Source organism: Manis pentadactyla, chromosome 11 (genome assembly GCF_030020395.1).
Source record: "Manis pentadactyla isolate mManPen7 chromosome 11, mManPen7.hap1, whole genome shotgun sequence".
In the NCBI taxonomy this organism is placed as follows: Eukaryota; Metazoa; Chordata; class Mammalia; order Pholidota; family Manidae; genus Manis; species Manis pentadactyla.
In genome coordinates this window covers 26,475,953-26,500,498 of record NC_080029.1, presented here as the reverse complement: position 1 = coordinate 26,500,498, position 24,546 = coordinate 26,475,953, and the positions used below count along the sequence as shown (strand labels likewise).

The 24,546-nt window shown below is 38.9% G+C and overlaps 1 protein-coding gene across 18 annotated transcripts in view; it reads left to right on the top strand.

Annotated features, from left to right (window-relative positions):
• Positions 1-24,546, top strand: part of TTLL5 (tubulin tyrosine ligase like 5) — a 277,550-nt gene that overhangs the window by 51,195 nt on the left and 201,809 nt on the right. For all 18 annotated transcript variants that reach the window (XR_008992440.1, XM_036913100.2, XM_036913097.2 and 15 more), the window contains 3 exons: positions 15,042-15,123; positions 16,696-16,757; positions 17,910-18,004. Coding sequence is in view for 17 of the 18 variants with exons in the window: in XM_036913100.2 (XP_036768995.2) it covers positions 15,042-15,123; positions 16,696-16,757; positions 17,910-18,004 (239 nt within the window). In the remaining variant the exon portion in view is untranslated. The remainder of the gene's footprint in view (positions 1-15,041; positions 15,124-16,695; positions 16,758-17,909; positions 18,005-24,546) is intronic.

Genomic DNA, 24,546 nt, shown 5'->3' with positions numbered 1-24,546 from the left:
GAGGGGCACTAAACAAAGGGATGTGTTGGGACTCTGAATATAGAAGATTGTAGATAAACCAGAACCTAAAATTATATAGGAAAAGAGGAGTTTGTGGTATCTTTTTAAATGCAAATATGTTTGTATCTTCTAAAACCCTTAAATGGCTCCTTAGGCTTATCTAGTAAGTAGCAAATTAATATGATTTCAAGGCTTCTAAGGATCTGACCCCAGCTGACTTTTCTAGAATTCCATGTCCCCTCTAGCACCTTATAATCCAATCATACCACTGAGCATTCCCTGCCTGTGCCTCTGTGTAAGTTCTGCTGTCCAGCCAGGAAGCACTCCTCCTGTTTGCCTTGCACACTGCTGTTTATATTCTAAGACTCCGCTTGACTTTGTCTCTTCTAGGAATCCTTGCTTAACAAAGTGCCCTGCTGTGTCTGGCTCCTCTCTCACGCTGCTCAGAGATGACTGGGGAAGTATATGTGGAAACAAAACATCACAATACAACAGCAAAAGAGTACAATGGAATAGTTATTTCCTATTGTATTGTGATGTTTTGTTTCCACATACACTTCCCCAGTCCTCTGAGCTTATCTTCTTGAATTCTCGGTAGTCACTGTCTCTCCCCTTCCCCTCACCCTGTTTCTGCCCAGCCAAACCTTTCCCCATCTCCCTGGACCTCCCACATCCTTTCTTAACTCTTTGCCTTGCCCCTGCTTGATCTTGTGTGCAAAGTACCTTTCTCATGTTACTCTACCTACCAGATTACTCACATTTTTTGAAGATAAAGTCAAGTATCACTTTGGTGAAGTTCTTCCTAAGTCTTCCAGTCAGAGTCAGCCTCTCCCACTCCCAGCCCTCCATTCACAATCTGTAGTGGTACCCGCTTGTCATCTGGTACCCATTTACGTGTCTGGCTTCCCTACTGGACTGAAAGCTCTTTGGAGACAGCACCAATGACTTTCTAGTTTCTGCCCTTCCATATATAGCAGCATTTTTCTGCTCTTAGAGGATGTTGAAGAAATGTTTGTTGAATGAATTATTGGTAGTTGGCTTTAATTGCCTTTGGGGAACTGACAATGGGCTTCTCAATAGATTTGGTTTGGTAAGGGCCCAGAACTCCAAGAATTACTGTAAACTGAGGAGGGGGTGCAGGATCTATAACTCCAACTTCAGAAAGCGTATTAGAGTAAAAAAATAAATAAAAGTTTCTTTCCCACATGTACTTGGCTCTTGATTTCTTGGTATAAAAACCTTTGTTCTAGAAAGCATCACAAGATTTTCTGAAAGTTTCCTTTTCTGTTTTGTGTTAGTACCTGATTGCCTTTGGAAACTTAAGAATTTCTTGAACTTAATGGCAATAGAAATTCTGATGTGAAATAAGCAGTGATTGTCTCTGACTCAGTCAAATCGCCCCTGACTCCATTTCATGAGTCATGGGTCTCCTTTCCCCCCTCCCTGCTTGTGTTCAGTTTTAATGAAGTGAGTGCATCTGGAGTTTTTGAAGTTGACTGTCTTCTTGGCTTTTGCGGTTCTACTTCCCCTTCCTGTCAGCCCTGGGATTTTGGATTCTTCATTAACCGCCCCCTGTCAGATATGATTCTGTGTATGTGTGTGTATTTATTTGTGTGAGTCTCTTTGCCTCTTGCTGACTTCTGACTTCCCCTGGGGTTTAACTTACAAGGAATAAGCTGGGTTTTTTCTTTTCTTTTTTTATTTGTTTTAGAGTAAACAGGAATTGAGAGCTTCCCAAAAGAATTTGGCTTGAACAGAGCATTGATGCTTTTAGAAGAAGCCAATAGTCCAGTGATGGGGTTTGTTATATTCTTTTAGTTGTTGTTTCTGCCTTTTCATGTTATTGATTGTGGGCCAGAAGCATTCCATTATTATCTAAGTGTTTCTGTCCTATGATTTTTTTTCCCTACCCATCCACCTGTGAAGTCCAACTGTTTCTACGTACCTTCAATATTCTCATTTATATGTTTATTTATGCATTTAACTTTTTTTTTTTTCAGTTCATGCTTTGTGTAAGGGGTGGATTATAAGAGTTTGTTCCTCTCAAACCAAATTTTACATGGAATGGTTATACATATATTTGCGTTGTGTTATTATCATTTAAGTATAGACTTAGGAATGTCCTACAAACTACCTGAAACTAAATTAAGCCATTTAATGCTTCCGCATAGATCTGTATGTCTAGAAGGGACTCCTGAGAATCATTAACCTGTATAAAGAAATTGAGACCCTGAGAAATTAAGACCCCTGGGTTCTAGAGCTAGTGAGTGAAAGAACTCAGATGAAAGCGACTCAGCTTGGAGATCAGGAGTTCAGAAGATGAGTTTTGGCAACCAAGTCATCTTGATCATAGGACTTCATAGAATTTTTGATGCCTCTCACCCCAAAGAATTTCTTGACAGTCTAATTTTTACTGCCTTCAAGATTGTAAAACTGTGATACCATGTGCAATGTATGCTTAAACAGCAACCCTTTAAGTATGCTTAGGAAATTGGCACTGTGAGATAACTGGCAATGAGAATAGCTTTTTTGACCAGTTGGAGAAAAGCAGCCAAAAACAACAGGATGTTAGCTATCTTTAAAGATGCTGCTGCTGGCAGTGGTTTTATCTGTGTGTGTGTGAAAATGGCTGAAGTGACAGGCTATGACCCTGGTCCTCTCCAGCCTGGGGTTATATGAATCAGCTGTCATGCCACTTGAAGGATTGATGAGACTGGCTTGTGTAGGTACATGCTCAGGACACCCCCCTTTGTTGATTGAATGCTGATTTGGCCGTTCACTGCCATCACTCTAGACCATTCGCAGGATAAGCTGGCATTCTTAGTGGGAGTCTGTCCATAAATATTCCTTCAAGGAATGAAAGCAGGTAGCATACATTCTCCAATAATGTAAACTATTTGACCACCACCAACAAAAAAATAATGAAAGTCATCATCAAACAGTTCACTTTTTGAGATAGTCTCTTTTACTGGTTCATCCCATGCTCCTATTTAGATGGGAAAGGAAGTTTCCTGTGGGTGTGACTTAGCAGGAAGTACCTGCTGTTTGTCGAGCACTCTCCATTGGTTATTTCCTTTAGTCCTCTTAACAGTTTTGTTGGTATTTATTACTCATGTTTTATAGACAAGGAAAAAAGATTCTGAAAGATTCAATAATTTGTCTTAGGCCATGCAGTTAATAAATGGCAAAGCCAAGTTTGGGAGCCAAATCTCTCTGGTTCTTTCTCCATTCGCATAAAGGTAAGTTCTGATGAGACCACCACTTTTGCCATGCCAATATCCTGGGTTCTCCTCTACTCTCCTGTAACTGGATCTTAGGAAAAATGATATCCTTTCTAGCAGATCAGGCTTGAAAAAGGCAGTCTTTCTGCTCTAATCAACAGCACCTAGCCCTAGATACCCTTTTCAAATATGCCTTTGCATATGGTAGCCAGATACCATATTGATTTATTGGATTACTTAACAGATTGGCTCTGGGCTTTTTCTTTTATTTAGCTCATTTTCTTGTAGGCGCTCGATCTGCTTTTTTCCAAATTCTCCTTCTGGAGCCCAGATAAAGAAGTCCTCCTTAGGTTTTCAAATCGAAAGCCAAGGTTGAAAAGAATTCCCTGTGTACCATAGCACTCGACTGACAGTGTGGACTGGTTCTTGTCAGCACTCTCCACTGCCTCTGGGATTGCATTCTCAGCTGGGACTTCATTTCGGAGGAGGATTAGTGGATTGATTCCAAAATTAGTGGTGTGACATGTTTAGCAATCTCTTAGGCCTTGAGAGGCCATTATTATTTTCTCCATCAAATTTTTTTCCTCCCTTCCTAGACCATCTTTTTTTCTTAAATTTTGTTATCATTAATCTACAATTACATGAAGAACATTATGTTTACTAGGCTCCCCCCTTCACCAAGTCCCACACACACACCCCATTACAGTCACTGTCCATCAGTGTAGTAAGATGCTGTAGAATCACTGCTTCTCTTCACTGTATTGCACAGCTCTCCCCGTGCCCCCCACTACATGCTAATTATACATGCTAATTGTAATATCCCCTTTCTTTTTCCCTGCCCTTATCCCTCCCTTCCCACCCATCCTCCCCAGTCCCTTTCCCTTTGGTAACTGTTAGTCCATTCTTGGGTTCTGTGATTCTGCTGCTGTTTTGTTCCTTCAGTTTTTCTTTATTCTTATACTCCACATATGAGTGAAATCATTTGATACTTGTCTTTCTCCGCCTGGCTTATTTTACTGAGCATAATACCTTCTAGCTCCATCCATGTTGTTGCAAATGGTAGGATTTGATTTCTTCTTATGGTTGAATAATATTCCATGGTGTATGTGTACCACATCTTTATCCATTCATCTACTGATGGACATTTAGGTTGCTTCCATTTCTTGGCTATTGTAAATAGTGCTGCGATAAACATAGGGGTACATCTGTCTTTTTCAAACTGGGTTGCTGCATTCTTAGGGTAAATTCCTAGAAGTGAAATTCCTGGGTCAAATGGTATTTTGAGCTTTTTGAGGAACCTCCATACTGCTTTCCACAGTGGTTGAACTAATTTACATTCCCACCAGCATTGTAGGAGGGTTCCCCTTTCTCCACAACCTCACCAACACATGTTGTTGTTTGTCTTTTGGATGGTGGCGATCCTTACTGGTGTGAGGTGATATCTCATTGTGGTTTTAATTTGCATTTCTCTGATGACTAGCGATGGGGAGCATCTTTCCATGTGTCTGTTGGCCATCTGAATTTCTTCTTTGGAGAACTGTCTGTTCAGTTCCTCTGCCCATTTTTTAATTGGATTATTTGGTTTTTGTTTGTTGAGGTGCATGAGCTCTTTATATATTTTGGATGTCAAGCCTTTAGTGGATCTGTCATTTATGAATATATTCTCCCATACTGTAGGGTATGTTTTTGTTCTATTGATGGTGTCCTTTGCTGTACAGAAGCTTTTCAGCTTGATATAGTCCCACTTGTTCATTTTTGCTTTTGTTTCCCTTGCCTGGGGAGATATGTTCATGAAGAAGTTGCTCATGTTTATGTCCAAGAGATTTTTGCCTATGTTTTTTTCTAAGAGTTTTATGGTTTCATGACTTATATTCAGGTCTTTGATCCATTTCAAATTTACTTTTGTGTATGGGGTTAGACAGTGATCCAGTTTCATTCTCTTACATGTATCTGTCCAGTTTTGCCAGCACCTTCTGTTGAAGAGACTGTCATTTCCCCATTGTATGTCCAAGGCTCCTTTATTGTATATTAATTGATCATATATGTTTGGGTTAATGTCTGGACTCTGTATTCTGTTCCACTGGTCTGTGGCTCTGTTCTTGTGCCAGTACCAAATTGTCTTGATTACTGTGGCTTTGTAGTAGAGCTTGAAGTTGGGGAGCGAGATACCCCCCAACTTTATTCTTCCTTCTCAGGATTGCTTTGGCTATTCAGGGTCTTTGGTGTTGCCATATGAATTTTTGAACTATTTGTTCCAGTTCGTTGAAGAATGTTGTTGGGAATTTGATAGGGATTGCATCAAATCTGTAAATTGCTTTGGGCAGGATGGCCATTTTGACAATATTAATTCTTCCTAGCCAAGAGCATGGGATGAATTTCCATTTGCTAGTGTCCTCTTTAATTTCTCTTAAGAGTGTCTTATAGTTTTCAGGGTATATGTCTTTTACCTCCTTGGTTAGGTTTATTCCTAGGTATTTTATTCTTTTTGATGCAATTGTGAATGGAATTGTTTTCCTGATTTCTCTTCCTATTAGTTCATTGTTAGTGTATAGGAATGCCACAGATTTCTGTGTGTTAATTTTGTATCCTGCAACTTCACTGTATTCCGATATCAGTTCTAGTAGTTTTGGAGTGGAGTCTTTAGGGTTTTTTATGTACAATTTCATGTCATCTGCAAATAGTGACAGTTTAACTTCTTTACCAATTTGGATTCCTTTTATTTCTTTGTTTTGTCTGATTGCCATGGCTAGGACCTCCAGTACTATGTTGAGTAACAGTGTGGAGAGTGGGCATCCTTGTCTTGTTTCCGATCTCAGAGGAAAAGCTTTCAGCTTCTCGCTGTTCAGTATGATGTTGACTGTGGGTTTATCATATATGGCCTTTATTATATTGAGGTACTTGCCCTGTATACCCATTTTGTTGAGAGTTTTTATCATGAGTGGATGTTGAATTTTGTCAAATGCTTTTTCAGCATCTATGGAGATGATCATGTGGTTTTTGTCCTTCTTTTTGTTGATGTGGTGGATGATGTTGATGGATTTTCTAATGTTGTACCATCCTTGCATCCCTGGGATGAATCCTACTTGGTCATGGTGTATGATCCTTTTGATGTATTTTTGAATTTGGTTTGCTAATATTTTGTTGAGTATTTTTGCATCTACATTCATCAGGGATATTGGTCTGTAATTTTCTTTTTTGGTGGGGTCTTTGCCTGGTTTTGGTATTAGGGTAATGTTGGCTTCATAGAATGAGTTTGGGAGTATTCCCTCCTCTTCTGTTTTTTGGAAAACTTTAAGAAGAATGGGTATTATGTCTCCTCTGTATGTCTGATAAAATTCCAAGGTAAATCCATCTGGCCCGGGGGTTTTGTTCTTGGGTAGTTTTTTGATTACCACTTCAATTTCTTTCCTGGTAATTGGTTTGTTTAGATTTTGTGTTTCTTCCTTGGTCAGTCTTGGAAGGTTGTATTTTTCTAAGAAGTTGTCCATTTCTTCTTGATTTTCCAGCTTGTTAGCATATAGGTCTTCATAGTATTCTCTAATAATTCTTTGTATGTCTATGGGGTCTGTCGTGATTTTTCCTTTCTTGTTTCTGATTCTGTTGATGTGTGTTGATTCTCTTTCTCTTAATAAGTCTGGCTGGAGGCTTATCTATTTTGTTTATTTTCTCAAAGAATCAGCTCTTGGTTTCACTGATTTTTTCTATTGTTTTATTCTTCTCAATTTTATTTATTTCTTCTCTGATCTTTATTATGTCCCTCCTGCTGATTTTAGGCCTCATTTTTCTTCTTTTTCCAATATCAATAATTGTGATGTTGTACTATTCATTTGGGATTGTTCTTCCTTCTTTAAATATGCCTGGATTGCTATATACTTTCCTCTTAAAACTGCTTTCACTACATTGCACAGAAGTTGGGGCTTTGTGTTGTTGTTGTCATTTGTTTCCATATGTTGCTGGATCTCCATTTTAATTTGGTCGTTGATCCATTGATTATTTAGGAGCGTGTTGTTAAACTTCCATGTGTTTGTGAGTCTTTTTGCTTTCTTTGTACAATTTATTTCTAGTTTTATACCTTTGTGGTCTGAAAAGTTGGTTGGTAGGATTTCAATCTTTTGGAATTTACTGAGGCTCTTTTTGTGGCCTAGTATGTGGTCTATTCTGGAAAATGTTCCATGTGCACTTGAGAAGAATGTGTATCTTGTTGCTTTTGGATGTAGAGTTCTATAGATGTCTATTAGGTCCATCTGTTCTAGTGTGTTGTTCAGTGCCTCTGTGTCCTTACTTATTTTCTGTCTGGTGGATCTATCCTTTGGAGTGAGTGGTGTGTTGAAGTCTCCTAAAATGAATGCATTGCATTCTATATCCCCCTTTAGTTCTGTTAGTATTTGTTTCACATATGCTGGTGCTCCTGTGTTGGGTGCATATATATTTACAATGGTTATATCCTCTTGTTGGACTGAGCCCTTTATCATTATGTAATGTCCTTCTTTATCTCTTGTTACTTTCTTTGTTTTGAAGTCTATTTTGTCTGATACTAGTACTGCAACACCTGCTTTTTTCTCCCTGTTGTTTGCATGGAATATGTTTTTCTATCCCTTGACTTTTAGTCTGTGCATGTCTTTGGGTTTGAGGTGGGTCTCTTGTAAGGAGCATATAGATGGGTCTTGCTTGTTTATCCATTCTATTACTCTGTGCCTTTTGATTTGTGCATTCAGTCCATTTACATTTAGGGTAATTATTGAAAGATATGTACTTATTGCCATTGCAGGCTTTAGATTCATGGGTACCAAAGGTTCAAGGTTAGCTTCTTTAGTATTTTACTGCCTAACTTAACTCACTTATTGAGCTATTATAGACACTGTCTGGTGATTCTTTATTCCTCTCCCTTCTTATTCCTCCTCCTCCATTCTTTATATGTTGGGTGTTTTATTCTGTGCTCTTTTGTGCTTCCTTTAACTGCTTTTGTGGGTAGTTGATTTTATTTTTTGCCTTTAGTTAGTATTTGGTTGGTCTGCTTTCTTTGCTGTGGTTTTATTTTCTCTGGTGAGATCTGTTTAGCCTTAGGAGTGCTCCCATTTAGAGCAGTCCCTCTAAAATACCCTGTAGAGGTGGTTTGTGGGAGGCAAATTCCCTCAACTTTTGCTTGTCTGGGAATTGTTTAATCCCTCCTTCATATTTAAATGATAATCGTGGTAGATACAGTGTTCTTGGTTCAAGGCCCTTCTGTTTCATTGCATTAAATATATCATGCCATTCTCTTCTGGCCTGTAAGGTTTCTGTTGAGAAATCTGATGATAACCTGATGGGTTTTCCTCTGTAGGTGACCTTTTTCCTCTCTCTAGCTGCCTTTAAAACTCTTTGTCGTTGATCTTTGCCATTTTAATTATTATGTGTCTTGGTGTTGTCCTCCTTGGGTCTCTTCTGTTGTGAGTTCTGTGTATTTCTGTGGTCTAACGATGATTTCCTCCCCCAGTTTGGGGAAGGTTTCAGCAATTATTTCTTCAAAACACTTTCTATCCCTTTTTCTCTCTCTTCTTCTGGTACCCCTATAATACAGATATTGTTCTGTTTGGGTTGGTCACACAGTTCTCTTAATATTGATTCATTCCTGGAGATCCTTTTATCTCTCTCTGCATCAGATTCTATGCGTTCCTGTTCTCTGATTTCTATTCCATTATCGGCCTCTTGCATCTTATCCATTCTGCTTATAAATCCTTCCAGAGATTGTTTCATTTCTGTAATCTCCTTCTGGATATCATCCCTTAGCTCTTACATATTTCTCTGTAGCTCCATCAACATGGTTATGACCTTTATTTTGAATTCTTTTTCAGGGAGATTGGTTAGGTCTATCTCCCCATATTCCTTCTCAGGGGAGAATGTCTGGGTTAGTCTGGTCTGTATCAAATTCTTCTGCCTTTTCATGGCGATAGAGGTAGTTGTAGGAAGCTGGTGCGTGTGTCCACTGGGAGAACGTCCTTTCTTGCTGGTTTGTGGCCCTCCTCTCCTGGGAGAACAGCGACCCCTAGTGGCTTGTGCTGGGCAGCTGTGCACAGACGGGGTTTCTAATTCTTACCCGGCCGCTTTGGAAGCAGCTCTGCCCTGCTGCCTCAGGCTGCTGCTCCACTATGGCGGAGCGGCATCAGAGGGGAAACTGGCAGGAGGCTGTTTATCCCTGTGAGGGGCTTCCAAGCTTCGCTGCCGCCCAGGGGGTTACGGCGCCCGGAGTTCTCCAGGATTCCTAGCTGCTGAGCTAAGTGTCCCAGGACGCTTCCGCCCAGCTGTGGGGTCCCTGTCCCTTTAAGTCTTTCAAAAAGCACTCGCTTTTCTCTGTCCCCGGGGCGCTGGCTGTGGGGACTCACTCCTACATTTTACTGTCCTGTTTCCCTAGTATTCAGCACCCCACGCACCGTGTGTCTACGCTCCAGTGCGGATAGCTAGGTCTGGGTATTTAGCAGTCCTGGGCTCCCTCTCCCTCCCCGCTCTGACTCGTCTCCTCCTGCCAGGAACTGGGGTGAGGGGCGCTCAGGTCCTGCCGGGCTGTGGCTTGTATCTTACCCCCTTCACCAGGCGCTGGGTTCTCACAGGTGTGGATGTAGCCTGGCTATTGTCCTGTATCTTCTGGTCTCTCTTTTAGGGATAGTTGTATTTGTTGAATTTTCAAAAATATATATGGTTTTGGGAGGAGATTTCCACTGCTCTACTCATGCCGCCATCCTGGCTCCGCCCCCCAGACCATCTTTTATCAAGTTTTTCCTTAATATGTTTTATTGTGAAAAAATCAGTAAGAATTTCTGTTTGTCTTTATGATTGGTGGCTTTATTATGAATATTTTAAGCCTTGCGGTCAGGGTTATTTTGGGGGAGCAGCTGCACATTATTCTTTCTTTCTCAAGAGTTGTACAGCGGTTTTCATTCAAAAAAATTTTTTCCTTCTCTTTTTCCTTCTCGTTTTTTTCTTTCAGTATTTCTTGATTGCTTCCTGTGTACTTCCTAGGCTGCTTGGTATAGAATGATGAAAGGGACATGGCTCCTGCCCATGGAGAGGAGGAGGAGACAAGAAGTGATAAATGACAGTACAAATAGTAGAGTGACTCAGGTGCCCTTGGAATACACAAGAGTTATTAGCTATGCCTAGGGGAGCCAGAGAAAACCATTCCTAGCAGAGCGAATATGATAGGTAAAACACAGTGTTATGAAAGGATATGGTATTTTTTGAAATAGCAAGTCCACAGGGACTAGATGTAGCCTACATAGGATGGGGTGGCAGGAGAGAAGATTATGGAAGTACATTGGGGTGTGATATTAAAGGACAGAGGTGTTTAAATTCATCCTGTACACAACAGACAGCCACTGGAGTTTCTTAAGCAGGGGAGCAATGGTGTTATTATTTTCTTTAACTTTTATCATGATGTGACTCAAAGCTTGGTATGACAGGATTACAACAAAGGGAATACTGTGCAACATTATTAGAAGTATCTAATTTAAAATCTTCTGGGAACCGACCTGACATCAGTGCTTATTTCTGGGCCAACTTACTGCCTTAGATTTAAGTCTTAGAAAGATAATTCTCATGGCAATGTGGAGAATGCACTATAGTGCGGAGAGACTAGTGCTAGGGAAATGATCAGGGGATAAGAGGTTTTCAGTGATAATATCCATGTACAGACTGACCCAGCAGTTCTACTTGTAGGTATTTACCCAAGAAAAATGGAACCATATGTTCACACAAATACCTGTTAACAAATGTTTATTCCAGCTTTGTTCATAATTGCCAAAAGTTGGAAGCTACGCAGATAAATCCATTGCCTGTTGAATGGTAAAACAAATTGTGGTATGTCTGTAAAATGGAATTCAACTCAGCTGTAAGAGGAATGAACTACACTACTGACACACATGTAATGACATAAATAAGTCTCAAAAACACAATGCTAAGTGAAAGAAACCACTCAGAAAACTAAATACTGTATGATTCAGTCGTTGCTGGTGGATGGATGGGGAGTGAGGATTAACCTACAGAGGGGCACAGGGAAACATCTGTGATAGAATTGTTCTGTCTTGATTGTGGGGGTGGTTAAACAGCTATGCATTTGTCAAAACTCATCAAATTTTATAATTTAAAAGGGGGAATTTTATTGTATGTAAATGACAGCTCCATAAGCCTGTCTTAGAACAAGAAACAATGATAAATTGCAAGAACCTCAAAAACATGCTAAATGAAATAAACCAGACTCAAAGGAGTACACACTGTGTGCTTCCATTTATATGAAATTCTAGAATGGGCAAAACTATTTATGGTGAAAGAAATAAAAACAGTGGATTGTCTGGCGGTATGACAAGGGGAGCAGGTTATTTACCAGGAAGAGGCATGATGGATCCTTCTGAGGTAATGGAACTGTTGTGTGTGGGCTATGAGTATGGGTTACATGGGTATATACAGTTATCCAGGCTCTTCAAACTATGGCTTGAGATCTCTCCATTTCATTGTATGTGAATTATACCTCAAAAGGGAATATAGAAGTCTGAATTAAAGAGAACAAAGAAGAAGTCTGGTAATATGTTCGGTTTGGGAGGTGGTAAGGAAAGTGTTTCTAACTGTGGAGATGTGTGGATGGGATTACCAGTTTCCAAGATGAGTAATAGGAAGCCAAACAGGTTTTGGGGCAAGATAATGAGTTAAGTTTTGTTGCATGTTGAGTACCCATGGGCTGTCCTAGTGAAGTTGTCTGGAAGACAATTGAAATTACGGATTTGGTGTCCAGGAGACACTTGACTAAAGGTAGAGATTTGAATATCATCACCATAATATTAATTGTAGCCATGAGAATACACGAGATCACCCAAGAAGAGAAATAGATTGAGAAGGAGAGACCTGAGGATGCCAGCCTAAGCGTACATACCAGTGACTAGCTGGGCAGAAGAGAAGGAATGAGAGGAGGAGGAGAATCGGAAGAGAGCAGCGTCCTGGAAACAGGGGAGAAGAAAGTTCCAATAAGTAAGGGTGGTCAACAGTTTGAGCTGCTTGGGCTTAGCAGTAACGTGGTCTTGGGTGATCAGAAGGAGAGTGGTCAATTGTTGGAGACTGGCGGCAGAAGCAACTTCTTACGGGTTGGCATGTGGACAGGCATGAAGAAAGTTAAGGCAGTTTAGTGTAGCTTGCTTTTTCAAAAAACTGCATTAAAGAAATAGGGAGGTAAGGGCACTAAGGTAAATTAAGAGATGGAGTCAAGCTTCTTACCATTTACTAGTATAATTTTCAAGTTTGTCTTGATTTGACTGGGGGCTGAAGGAAATGTATCTCAGGAAAATTTTCCTGTGGAAACATTGTTGCATAAGGTGGTAACAATATTCCTTCCAACATACTTTCTCTTCTGTCATGATGAAGATGACACAGAGGAACAAAGAAAGTAGCTCTCCGTATGGAAAAGACTCGCTTGCTTGCACCCTTTAGTGACAGAAACCCTGGGATGTTTTGTCCTGGATGCTAAAGTTTTGAAGTTTTAGACACTGCTGCTAAAACATACAATTTTAAAAGGTGAGGTAGTTTAATATTCTCAGTACAACATACTTACCTGTAAAAATCTTTACCGTCCACAGAAAAGACCAATCATAAGTTAAAAGGACCATTATAAGGACTCTAGTAGCCTGCCAAGGACTCAAATTAGTTTTCTGACGCTGAGTAGATAGTTTCAAGAGAGAAACCTGATACAAATGCTGTCTTTTCACCCCATTCCTCTCCCCCAATTCCAGCCTCTTAGGTGAGCTGAGCTTTGCACTGTGTTTTGATGCTATCACACACTTACCCCACTCTTAAATGATAGATCCAAGCCTTGTGCATGGTGAGATGCAGTTAGATTCAAGGCTGATTTTGAGATAAGTTAATACTGACAGGTTTTATTCACTTGAGTAAACATTAAGTTGGCCCTGCAAAGGGTGTTTTCTTTCTTTGGGTACATTTTTTTTTTCTTCTCCGAATATTGATTTTCAGCCTTTCAACTGAGATGCTTGGAATTTGCCTCCTAATTTGGGAAATGGTTAAGCAGATGTATTGGCTGCTTAATGCGAGGTGTTTAAATGATAGGTCTCATCAATTGTAACTAGATTTCAATTTCTCTTCATTTATGGCTGATTCCGCAAATCTGATCAACATGTACATCAATCATTATTCTTACCCTATTCCTCATACAATTATTATTAACATTACCACTTGAAACAATTGAATCCTGTGCTTCAGTTTTTAAAAATTGAAGAGAATGTTATTTTTCTTGAATCAGGCTCACATTATATTCTCTCTTGCTTATGTAATGTTAACATGGACTTGCAGATTTTGTAATAAGTTTTTCTTTTCAAATGGCTTATTTAGTGCTCCAAAAATATTTTTCTCAGATTGAAAGGGGGATATTCTGTAGGATGACTGAAGAGTAGGTAAAATACTCAGAAGAGTATACTGGCCATAAAAGCTGTGAATTTGTTACCAAAAGAAGATAGGTGAAGGAGCTTTCTTTTCTTTACATTTTAAAGCATAAGTAATATGTGAGTTTTGTGTAGTTACTGGAAGGTGAATCCCATCTCAGTCTCTTACAGTTTGTGATTATTTCTGCAAATTAAATGGAATCCTCCATAATACTACTGAAGCCAACTCATTCATGGAAACTTTTCCTGAGAGAGAGGGAGAAATCCAATATGAATGTTTACCTGAATGTTGCATAAACAAGAATTCTGGATATAGGTTTACAGAGCGTACAGATATTGACAAATGGTGGTTGTTAGAGAGGATAAAGGAGACCAAAGAAATAGAGACAGGAATGGTTTCCCCAAGTTTCCACATGGAGTAAGAGGTAGAATCATAAGGAGGATCCAGGTCTCATTCCAGGTCCTTGGTAGTACAGCAGATTGCGTATGTTCTAGAGTAGAGTCTTTGGCACCATCATTTTAGAAGCCCGTATTAATTTTTCTGTGTTTTTGAGAGGATGGAGAAATGGACTATGCTTCTTGAAGTAAAGAGATTTGTTTCTAAATGAGTTCATGCTCATGGTTCTTGCTTTGCTCTTTCCAACAGTTGGGGAGTTAGGGAAGACAATCAGCAGAGAATCTAGAAGCTGTGGAACTTTGATCTCTAACTCCCTCCTTTCTTAAATAATGTTAGTGGTTCAAGATGGTTTGTCACTGTCCTGCTCTGCTTCCATTAGTTTCTCCCTCTTCTGTCTTTCTGTGCTGGGCTGGTGTATTTTATTTTCTATCTTCAAAGGGAAATTTAAACCATAGAAGGAGGGGAAACAATAAATATATTTTACACTTAGATGTGTTCTTGACCCAAGTTGCAAAAAGCAAGATCTTGGTTTACAAAAATGTGATGGAAAGATGCTAGAGAGATGACTTCAGTAGGTTTTGTTTTCAGAGTGTGGTGGGGAAATGGTGGAGGACAGTCCCAAACAAGCCCAAGACAAGCATTGACATTGGATGTACTTATTGCATTCCTTTTCCCAGCATTTTTGTTTTTACACATAAGCACAGCAGAATCATGCCATTAATTTCTAGTGTCAGGTCACTTTCTGTTTTTCTGTGTAGAGCTCAGGAATGTCAATAGAGTGGATGATAAAAACAGTGGATGATAAAAACATTTTATAATGTAGTTCTGTCATCTCTTGAGCCTCATTAATATCTCTTGAACTTGAAAGGTTATCAACTTCTAGTTCTGCCTACTACTTACACTCAGCAAGTTTCTAGGGCTCTGATGGGAGTTGATTGGGTTGACTCTTCCAGATCTTTGTTCAGTTGTGACATGGAAAATAATCTTGCATATTGTGTTATGTTGTATTTCTAGAACTCTATGGCTTTGACGTGCTCATAGATTCTACTCTGAAGCCATGGTTGTTGGAAGTGAATCTCTCTCCTTCTTTGGCCTGGTAAGTAGTCTGTTCCATCAGCTAGGAGAGGACAAACTTTCAGTGAGGAGCACTAGGACACTGGGTTTTTTTGGTCATTTCTCTGGGCACTAGGAGATTTTTCCTCCTAGTTATTAGGTAGAGATGACTAGAGTTTCTAAATTTGGGTGATTTGTGGTATGTTGTTGAAGTCCATATGGCAACCATAGATCCCTGTCTTACTAGTCAACATGCAATCTATATTTACTGTCTTATTGGGCTTCTAAGGGATACTTTTTGCATCCTTCTTGATCCCCAGTTCTTTCTTTCTCTTTTTTAAAAACTTTGTAGGTGTTCTGCTAAGGGTAAAAAAACACACAAGGTATTATATTTCCTTTATTACCAAAGGTTTATGCAGACTCAAATCCACATATACTGTAAAGGAATAGAGCTGGGCCTATGGTAATATAGATAATATTTGGTCCATTTTCCCCTGTCCTTGTCCTGGTATGCATCTAAGATTAAAGTCTAAAAACTTCCAACAATCTTTACAAAAATTTTTTTTAACCTATCTATTATTTGGAAGGAGAGAAACGTATTACTCAATACCAGAGAAGATTCTGCTTATATCTGCAGCTGCAGCCAGAGTTTCTATTAGTTATATGCTTCTCTAAACATCTAGAGAGCCCTTGAGATTTATGCCAGACCACCCAGCTGCTGCATTTTTAAGGATGAGAAATGTTGGCAAAATGCCAAATAATCAAATAAAGACAAATTGAGTGTTTTGTGGGGTGGGAGTTTGGTTTAACCCCAAGAATAAGGTGTAGAACTAGATATTACAGATGCTCAGATGTTGTGCTACACTTTGTTAAGTAAGCTCTTTGCAGATTGCCCTCAAGGTAAATCATACACTGTTAGAGAGCCCCAGCAGGGTGCTTTGGGTCCAGCAGCCAGAGTAATCTGGTTCATGGAGGAATATCTCAACACCAAAGCTGACATGGCATTCATTGCCACAGGGAGGCCTCCTGTCTCAGCCCATGTTGTTTCTGTTTCCATATGGGTTCCTGGTACATGATCTGGTGATATCTCAGTGTAACTTCTGTTTTTCTGTGTGTGTGTGTCTTCATTTGCAAGCCTGCAAGCTTAAGAAGGTTGATTTGGAACAGAAAATGAAGAACCAAAAAAATACAAAGATGGCCTATGTTTCTTCTCTTGATTGTGAATGTGATTTGACTATTGCAGCAGTAAAAAATAATTTGAATGAAGGGTTCCCTCATCAAAGAGCACATTAAAAGTCTGAACCTCTGAAATCCACAGGGATCATGAAGTATTCTTGACTTGTGCAAAATTCAAGTTGCACAAGACCTTCTGGAATAAAAAGATTACATGTCAGGAAATCAATGCCTTGATGCTGGGCCTGCCTTACAGAGGATGAGTTCAACACTGGGCTTTTATTTCTAGTATTTTTGCCCAGACTTCTTTTTCTTTTTCCATGGATTTGATGAGCTTTATGTGTTGCTCCTCATTGACGTTTGGAAGCTTTGCTATATTGGGGCAGCTAATCTGTTAACCTATAAAGTTATCGATTGCCCTTTTCTTTCTCTGTTCTGTTAGTGATGCACCTCTGGACCTAAAGATTAAAGCGAGTATGATTTCAGATATGTTCACTGTTGTAGGTAAGTAAGAGTGTTTTCTGAAAATTTACATAAAAGTTAACCAGAGCACCCATTTTGTCAGGCTCTATAGGTGTTGCCAACTGGCTGTTCCTAAACCATGCTGAATGTCTTGTACTAAAAAATTACATTTTCAGGGAAGTGTTTATATGTTTCTACTCCCCCTGGCTCCATCCTGTCCTGAAGCTGAACCACAACTAGGGCTAAGACCTAATTCCTAGGGCATAGGAAATACGGGCTGAGGAAGAGAATTAAACAAAGATCTGGAGAAAGTGTATTTTTCTCTGAGCTGGGATAGTGAAATTTCACTGAAGAAGCTTTGTTACAAAGGAGACTGGCTGTATTTCTGCTAGACAGCCTCTGCTGGTGTCAGCATGATCCTTCTGTAGTGTATAGCTGAAGCAGCCCAAAGATGAAATCCCTTTTTGAGCAGATAAGCCAGAACTTTGAGATGGAGATGGGCAGTCAGGTGGGTATGCCTGCGTTTGTTGTTGTTTTTTTAAGTTCTCCAAAAAGACATAATAAAATATATTTGAAGTGAACTAGTACTTGGCGTACCAGCAAATGCTGTAAAACTTTGCTACTCTATTCTTTTTGGATGGGAATCTGCTTCTTTTTAGGAAATAAGTGAAATTAGCCCAAGCCTAATTTCTTAAGCCATAGAAAGTCTATAAAGCCCATTTTGGCCAGTAGACCACCTGCAGCAATTCCAAAAGTGGGCCCTGTAACAGGACAGCACCCCTCCCTTGCTTCTGGATTCTCCTGGTAGAAACATCGTCTTCCAGTCCCTATCCACGAAGCCACTTTAAAATAATTTGTTTTTATTAACAGCAGTGTTTTTAAATGGTGGTTTGCGACTTTACTCTGATGGTTGTCAAAAAATCTACATCTCTTTTTCCATCAGAATCATATTTCAGCTCCCCAACAAGGAAGGTTGATTTATCTGCACATTTTCCTTTATGATCTTTCCAGTTATGGTAGTTTGAAGTTCATGCAGTGTGTGTGTATGGGGGAATCATGCCCAATCTTCTTGAGGATGGATCTCAACATTTATGACAGTGAAACTGAGCTTGTACAAATAAAGAAAAGGTGCAGCTAAACCTGCTAATTTCTTAGAAAATGGCAGGTTTTTAATGTTTGCCATTCCCTGTTCAGGATTTGTGTGCCAAGATCCTTCCCAGCGAGCATCACCGCGGCCAATTTATCCTACCTTTGAGTCTTCCAGGCGAACCCCCTTCCAGAAACCTCAGGTAAGCAAATTCAACAGCAGGGAGCCCAAAGGAGGCTTATTGGAAAGTGGCAGCTGATGTAAATGAGTGAGCTGCTGCCCTGTGGGTATTAAGTCATTGAAAGCAGGAGAATTTGGGGGTCATTCTAGACAGGAGGCAGTTACACTCCTCTGTGGCTGATAGCTTTGAAACTAACTCTCTGCTTTTTGTTTTTTCTTTTGGCTTCTTTTTCATTATCTTTCTTTTTTAAAAAATCATCCTCTTTTTTCTCAATTGGTATACTCATAAACAAGGCACAGAGAGGGAGCTACAAGTTCCTAGTTTACTACTCTGCTGCATTCTTTTTGATCTCCACAGAGTAGCTTCGTAAAGAGGATGCTCAACTGAAATTGTATCTTCTCTACAAGCAGTTCTCTTCAGAAGGTGTTCAAATTAAATGAGATAAATGCCTGCAGAAACCTGTGCATGTCTGAAACATCATTTCATCAAGCACTGCTACAGTCCTGTGTCCTCTGCATTTTTGTTCCAGTTAAAGCAACCAGCTGATCATTCTGTCTGCTCATTCCATCATCTGAGCAATCCCTGCCTGGCTAGACCTGGCTAGTTTCTACTTCTGTTTCTTTGCCGTAAACATTTCTTCTTATCTAAAAGATCCACCTTCCTCCTGTCTGGATTAATTATCTTGCCTGCTCATAAATTTGGAGATTGTTTCTTTTTAAATCCATCCCACTCTGTCATTTCCTTTTCTTTTCACCATTATCTACTTGTTTCTCTATTGTATTGTTTTGCATTCACTGATTTGTTGCCTTTAGGTTGTCCATTGCTCCTCTGCTAGATTGTAAACTCTTTGAAGGCAGAAACAGCTGCCCCTTCTCCCCATCCCTTTTCCCTTTCTGATCCCCTCCTTGTCTTCGCTCCCCACCTCCGCTTTAACCTTCCATTTCTCCCTTCCCCACCCCACTCCTCTTCCTCCTCCTCTGTGTGCGCTTGCTGCTTTCACCTAGAGTGGTGCTATTTGTTTGCCAAGGTCATATTCTCTTACTTATTCAGGCAGCTTTTCATTAGAACTGGGTTTGCAAACTCAAATGCCTATAGAGGCTGCAGGCAGACAATGTAAATGAATAACAATGATCACGTATAGTCCAGCTGAGGATGGTGAGACTGCAGCAAACTGGAGAGTATGTGCCTCATGTACGCGCACTCAGCCCTGCGTAAGGGGCGGCTGCTGGACGGATGTGCTCCAATTGATCGTGAATGTGGTCAAAGTTGTCAGATCTTTACTGTCAAGAGAATTCTTATTTTTAAATATTGGCAACCACATACATAGTTCAATTGAAAAATATTTTGCAGACCAAACATTACATGTCTTTGAGCTGGATTCAGTCACTGGGCTGCTTACCTGTGACCTGCTCTAGAACTGTTGGCCTACTAGTATTAGTGTTGCGATGTGGAACAGGGTGTACTCTATGTTAAGGGGCATTATCTTGGATTAGAAGTAAAACCAGGCAGCAGGGTTGTACTTGATCTGTACCTCATCACAGATCAAAGAGTTTTCTTTAATTTTTAGTAAGAAAAAGTGGAGGATTAACCTAGGTGAACTAGGAAAACTGAATTTAGGCAAATCACATTCCTTTGCAGATTGTTTCCTGCAGTATCTGTGGCAGGAGCCACAGGGTGGTATATAAAGATTTGTGAATGTTCCTGTGCAGCTTTAGCAGTTTTGCCAAGTTTCACTCTAGGGGTAGCTGTATGTCAGTCTTAGATGAATTGATCCCTTTTCTTAGCTTGCCTGTCAGTTTTTATTGGCAACTCTGCAAATAGCAGAGAATCTACTCACTGTTTGTTTTGCTAACCGGTAGGTAATGGCATGACTTCATCCATAAGAGGCTTACAGAACACTTTTTTAAAGGCTAAAGAAACTATAGTTCTGGCGCTGTGTGAAACAAATTTCTCAGGGAGTAGTGAACTCAGGAACTTGAGTTTGTGACACTAGGATTGTGCTCTCACTGGTAAAAAGATGAAACTGGAATAAATACACCTTAGGAGAAAGCAGTGTGAAACATAATAAATGCTCAACTCTTCCAAGCACAACATGTAGGGCTCTGGCTTTTGGTTTCTGTTTGGAGATCTTCTTTTCTTTTTTGATATCAGAGATTTAGGAGTTGGGAAATACAGACACATTAGGGGAAGCTAAGGCTTTATTCCATTTTTCTGTCTTTTATAGCATCTAGTATCTGCACAGTTTCAGTCATCAAACGCCAAACAGGTGAGTTCTGGATCATTTAGTGACTTCATCAAATTATTATTTCCATTTTCCAAATGGAAAGCCTTTTAGCTTAACTCTTTTACAGTACATGTTTTAAACACCTGTTTTTTGAACAGTTTAATAGCATAAGATAAAAGTGAAAATGAATACACAGAGGTCTTTGTGGATATAGAAGAGAAGAGTAGCATTTGGAGGAATTTACTAATCCTTTTTCCCTGGTAGTGATTGCTATGATGGAGGCTGTCAAATTCAAATGATGAACAGAGTTTAGAGGCATATCTATTTGCTTTCACCAATATATTCCAGGAAGGAAATATCATAGTTCACAAATAACCTTTCTTTTTGTTTGGACATCTTATGAAACACGCTATTGTCAGCAGCTTAGTGTTGGAAACGATTTCACATTGTGTATTGGGCCTGTGTTTAAGTTTCTTAACAGATGACATTTCTTATGTGTAGTGATTTGTAGTTTTATGAATTTTAGAAACTGCCATAATTAGTGTCTCAGATGCCACCTTTAAATAAAGACAGTATTCTGTCTCAGTCGCCTAAGGATCAGCATTTGTCCTCTTACTGTTCTTGTTAGTAGCATTTGAGATGAACTGTGGCTTTCCTCTTGGCAGATCTTTTTTTAACATCTCTTTAAGGTGAAGGGTATCAGTGATGTTGCTGCTCCTGCTGTGTTGATGTGAGAGATGTAAGTGTTTCACACACAAGTGTGTCACCTGCAACTTAGTTCTTTAGCCAAAAGCTCCAGTACTTTAATTTTGGCATTTGTATTCTCCGATGCAGTTCCTGGTAGGCTCGGAAGCTTGAATTGTAACTTTCTTAGCTACTGTTTTTGATAAAGTGATTTGCATGGTTTATATGAATCCAAGAAATGAAAAAGAGACTTAATGTTTGTCTTGTCTAGTATTTGGTAACTGGTTAATATGGTTCTGTAATGAGTTTTAGTGTTTAGTTGGTAAAATGCAAAACTCTGTAATGTTTAGTGTTTTGTATTTAGTAAGTACCTAAGTGTGCGCTGCTCTTCATGGCAAACAAAAACCAAAAATACCCCATGCCTGTTGAGTTCAAAGGGCTTACATTCCAAATATCTCTTGAACTAATCTATTTAAGGTGAACATTCAAAGTACTAATTCAGTCTTCTGAATTTGACTGCAAAGAAGTGTCTTTGATAATATAATTCTGACCTTAATTTCCCTTTCCCATTTTAATTCTATTTCATCTCCATCACTGCAATTGCCATAGGTTGCAATAGCCTATGGCCAAGCAAGGCCTCTCTCTGGTAGTTCTGTGTTGGAACACTGCTAACTTGACATAGAATGTCTTCCTGGCTTAACTCAGCCAACTCTGTTCATGTTAAATTCTTTGACTCTTAATTGTTCTGTGTTGTACGTTGTTACTGTCTTTCTGTTAATGAAGTGCTTTCCACTCCACAGTAGTTTTCATCACAGCCAAGTAAAAAAAGAAAGAAGTTCTCTGCTCTGGCCATTTAGACTATGTCAAGTTTTCTTTTTCTGTTTCTGTTGGATTGTGAAGTCACAGTTCTTTGCCTCTTGCCTGACTATTCCTTTTAAACCCATTCTCTCTTTGTACATTTCTTCCTTCCCTTGAATGTTTATAGTTCACATCTTCCACTCACCAGAAATTTTCAGCATTCCAAGGCAGGTGGCATGGTTTTATGGAAATAACGCAGACCTTAGAGTCAGAGAGATCTGGATTCAAACTTGCCTGCCAATCTCTAGTTGTTAGACCTTGGGCAAGTTCCCTTAAATCTGTGAGGCTCAAGTCCTGCCTCTGTCAAGGATAAGAATACATAAATGGAGTTGTGGAGAAAGAAATGATAAAACCTAGGTAAAATATTTAGGAAAGTTCAGGCCACATAGTTTACCCTCAGATGTAGTCCCTTACACACTTTTGAGTTCTGTTGATTTTCCTTTTACCATTTTGATGGCCATAATCTAGTGTTATTTTGATATTTATTTATCAGTAGTCATGATTTTCACATTTGCTATCACCGACAAATGCAAATTACTTTATTATTTATTTATTTATCCATCCTCCCAAACATTAATGAAGATTCTAAATAATGCCTGGTTCATACCCATTCTGTAAATCACTTCCTAACTTGATTCACTGCTATTTATCCTATCCTACAGTTATGTCTTTTAACTGTGTTCAGTTTTTGTCAGTGTATTTTGTTCATTATGTCATGACACTAAGCCTGACTGGAAATGTAATTTAGAATAAGTAAATTTATGAAATTTTCACAAATGCTTCTGTAAAATCTGAAGACATTAAATATATTCACTATATTCCCCTCTTTTGTAGTTTTGTCATAAAATCAAAATATTAAAGCACATTTTAAAATAAATAAAGCCATCTCCATACTACTATTCTTTATGAGTCCATTAAACTCTAAATGTTTATGGATTTTTTTTTTAAATATTTGTTCCATTATTTTACTAGGGATTCAAGTTAGACTTCCCAGGCGGTAATCACCAGGAGCATACTTCTTACATTTTTGAAGATTGGTACCTCATTTGTTTTTTTCTAATCCTCTGGTACCTCCTCAGTTCTTCATGATTTTTCAAACATAATTGTAAGTGGTTTTGGTAAGTTTTTTTTTTCTAAGCCAGTTCTGTTAACAACCAGATGCATGTCTCTCAGACCTGCTGACTTTAATTATTCCAAATTTCCAGATGTTGCATATCTCTTTTTTTACTGTAACAGAAGCCTATTTACTCTCTTCCCTTTTTTTTTTCCCCACTGCTAATTTCAAAGTATACTTCTGGTTATCATTACATTTAAACTTTCTCTATTAGCCATTTTTGTGTCTATTTCCCGCCCAGATTTATTCACATCATATGGTCCTTTTTGTTCATCTTCTTTCATTTGATAGCATTAGTTTATTTTGCTTTGTAAACTTGGCTTTGCCTTTTGTTTTCTAGATGGCAGAATACATCACATATAAATTGAGCCATTTCTAGTTGATTCATTTTTAACACAGAATTCCAAACTTTGTAAAACTGATTCAGTACATTTGTATTCTTTACATATATTCTCAGTCAAACAGGTTTTCTTTTTGCCTCTCAATTATGATGTCTTTTAGGGTACCTCACCTTTTTTCATATTCTGTATTTTGGCCAGTTCTTCTTATTACTCGTACTTGCTAGCTCTCTTTAGATTGAGGATCATTTTTCTGATTCACCATCTGTTTCTTACTGCTTTGAGTGGGGACAGGTGGTTCCTTGTCTCAGTAATTTCGCATTCTCAGTTCTTTCCTAGCCATAAAGGTTAGACGTGTAAAGGTTTCTTCTCCGGGTATATTTCTGAATCATAAGTCATACTAATGATAATGTAACATCTTTGATGCATGTTGCATGGTAGGATTCTTACCCAGACAGTAATTTTTCAGTTTAAATTAAGTCTGTCTGAACACAGTAGTTTAAATCATGTGTCATCTAGCCAGAGGCAATGGTTCTCTTTTAAGTTCAGAGGAGCCTTATTTCCTTAGTGCATTCAGTCAATCCATTGGAATATGTGAATTTATTGTACTTACCACCCAGAGAATGTAGCTGAGCTGATATGCCCAAAATCAGAACTACAGAATGGCTTGCATTTAGACTCTTGCTCTTGTATTTGACAGTCCTGATGGCCTGATTCTTTTTTCCTTTTGCTTTGCTTTGCTTTTAATTTCCAGCTATGTCTCCTTGGCATTCATGAGCATTACTATTTTCTTTCTTTTTTTTTAAATTTGTTATCCTTTATTCTCCCCTTTTCTCTCATTTGTGTCTGAAATTTAGGTCACATTTCTTACTAGCTCATTTCATTAAGAAATATTGGTAGGATTCAACCAATGGTTCAGGAAAGTATTGTTACTGTATAAATATATTTCTCTATAAATCAGTACAGCAAATATTATGTTGATTAAAAAAAATCTCTCCAATCTCAAATTTATTGAAAAGCTGAGACTGTCAAAATACTTCTGACTTTCTAATCTGTTATTTTCCAGTAGCTTCCCCAAAGATACAGAAAACTTGGGTGGAGACGCATTTGAGGTACTTAGACTTCAGTAGCTACAACTTTTCATGTCTTTTCCCTTGCAGCCTTCTTAATAGATTAGATTGAAATAAATAGGTGAAGAGATTAAAGGAGCTTCTAGCCGCTTTTTTTTTTCTTGGAGTAACACTGACTTGTGCTGTGCAGCCTGGTGATATTTGTGGCAATAAAAGAGTAAAGCCATCAGCTTATAGGGCTTAACAGCTGGGGCAGTCATCTAACAAGCTCCATT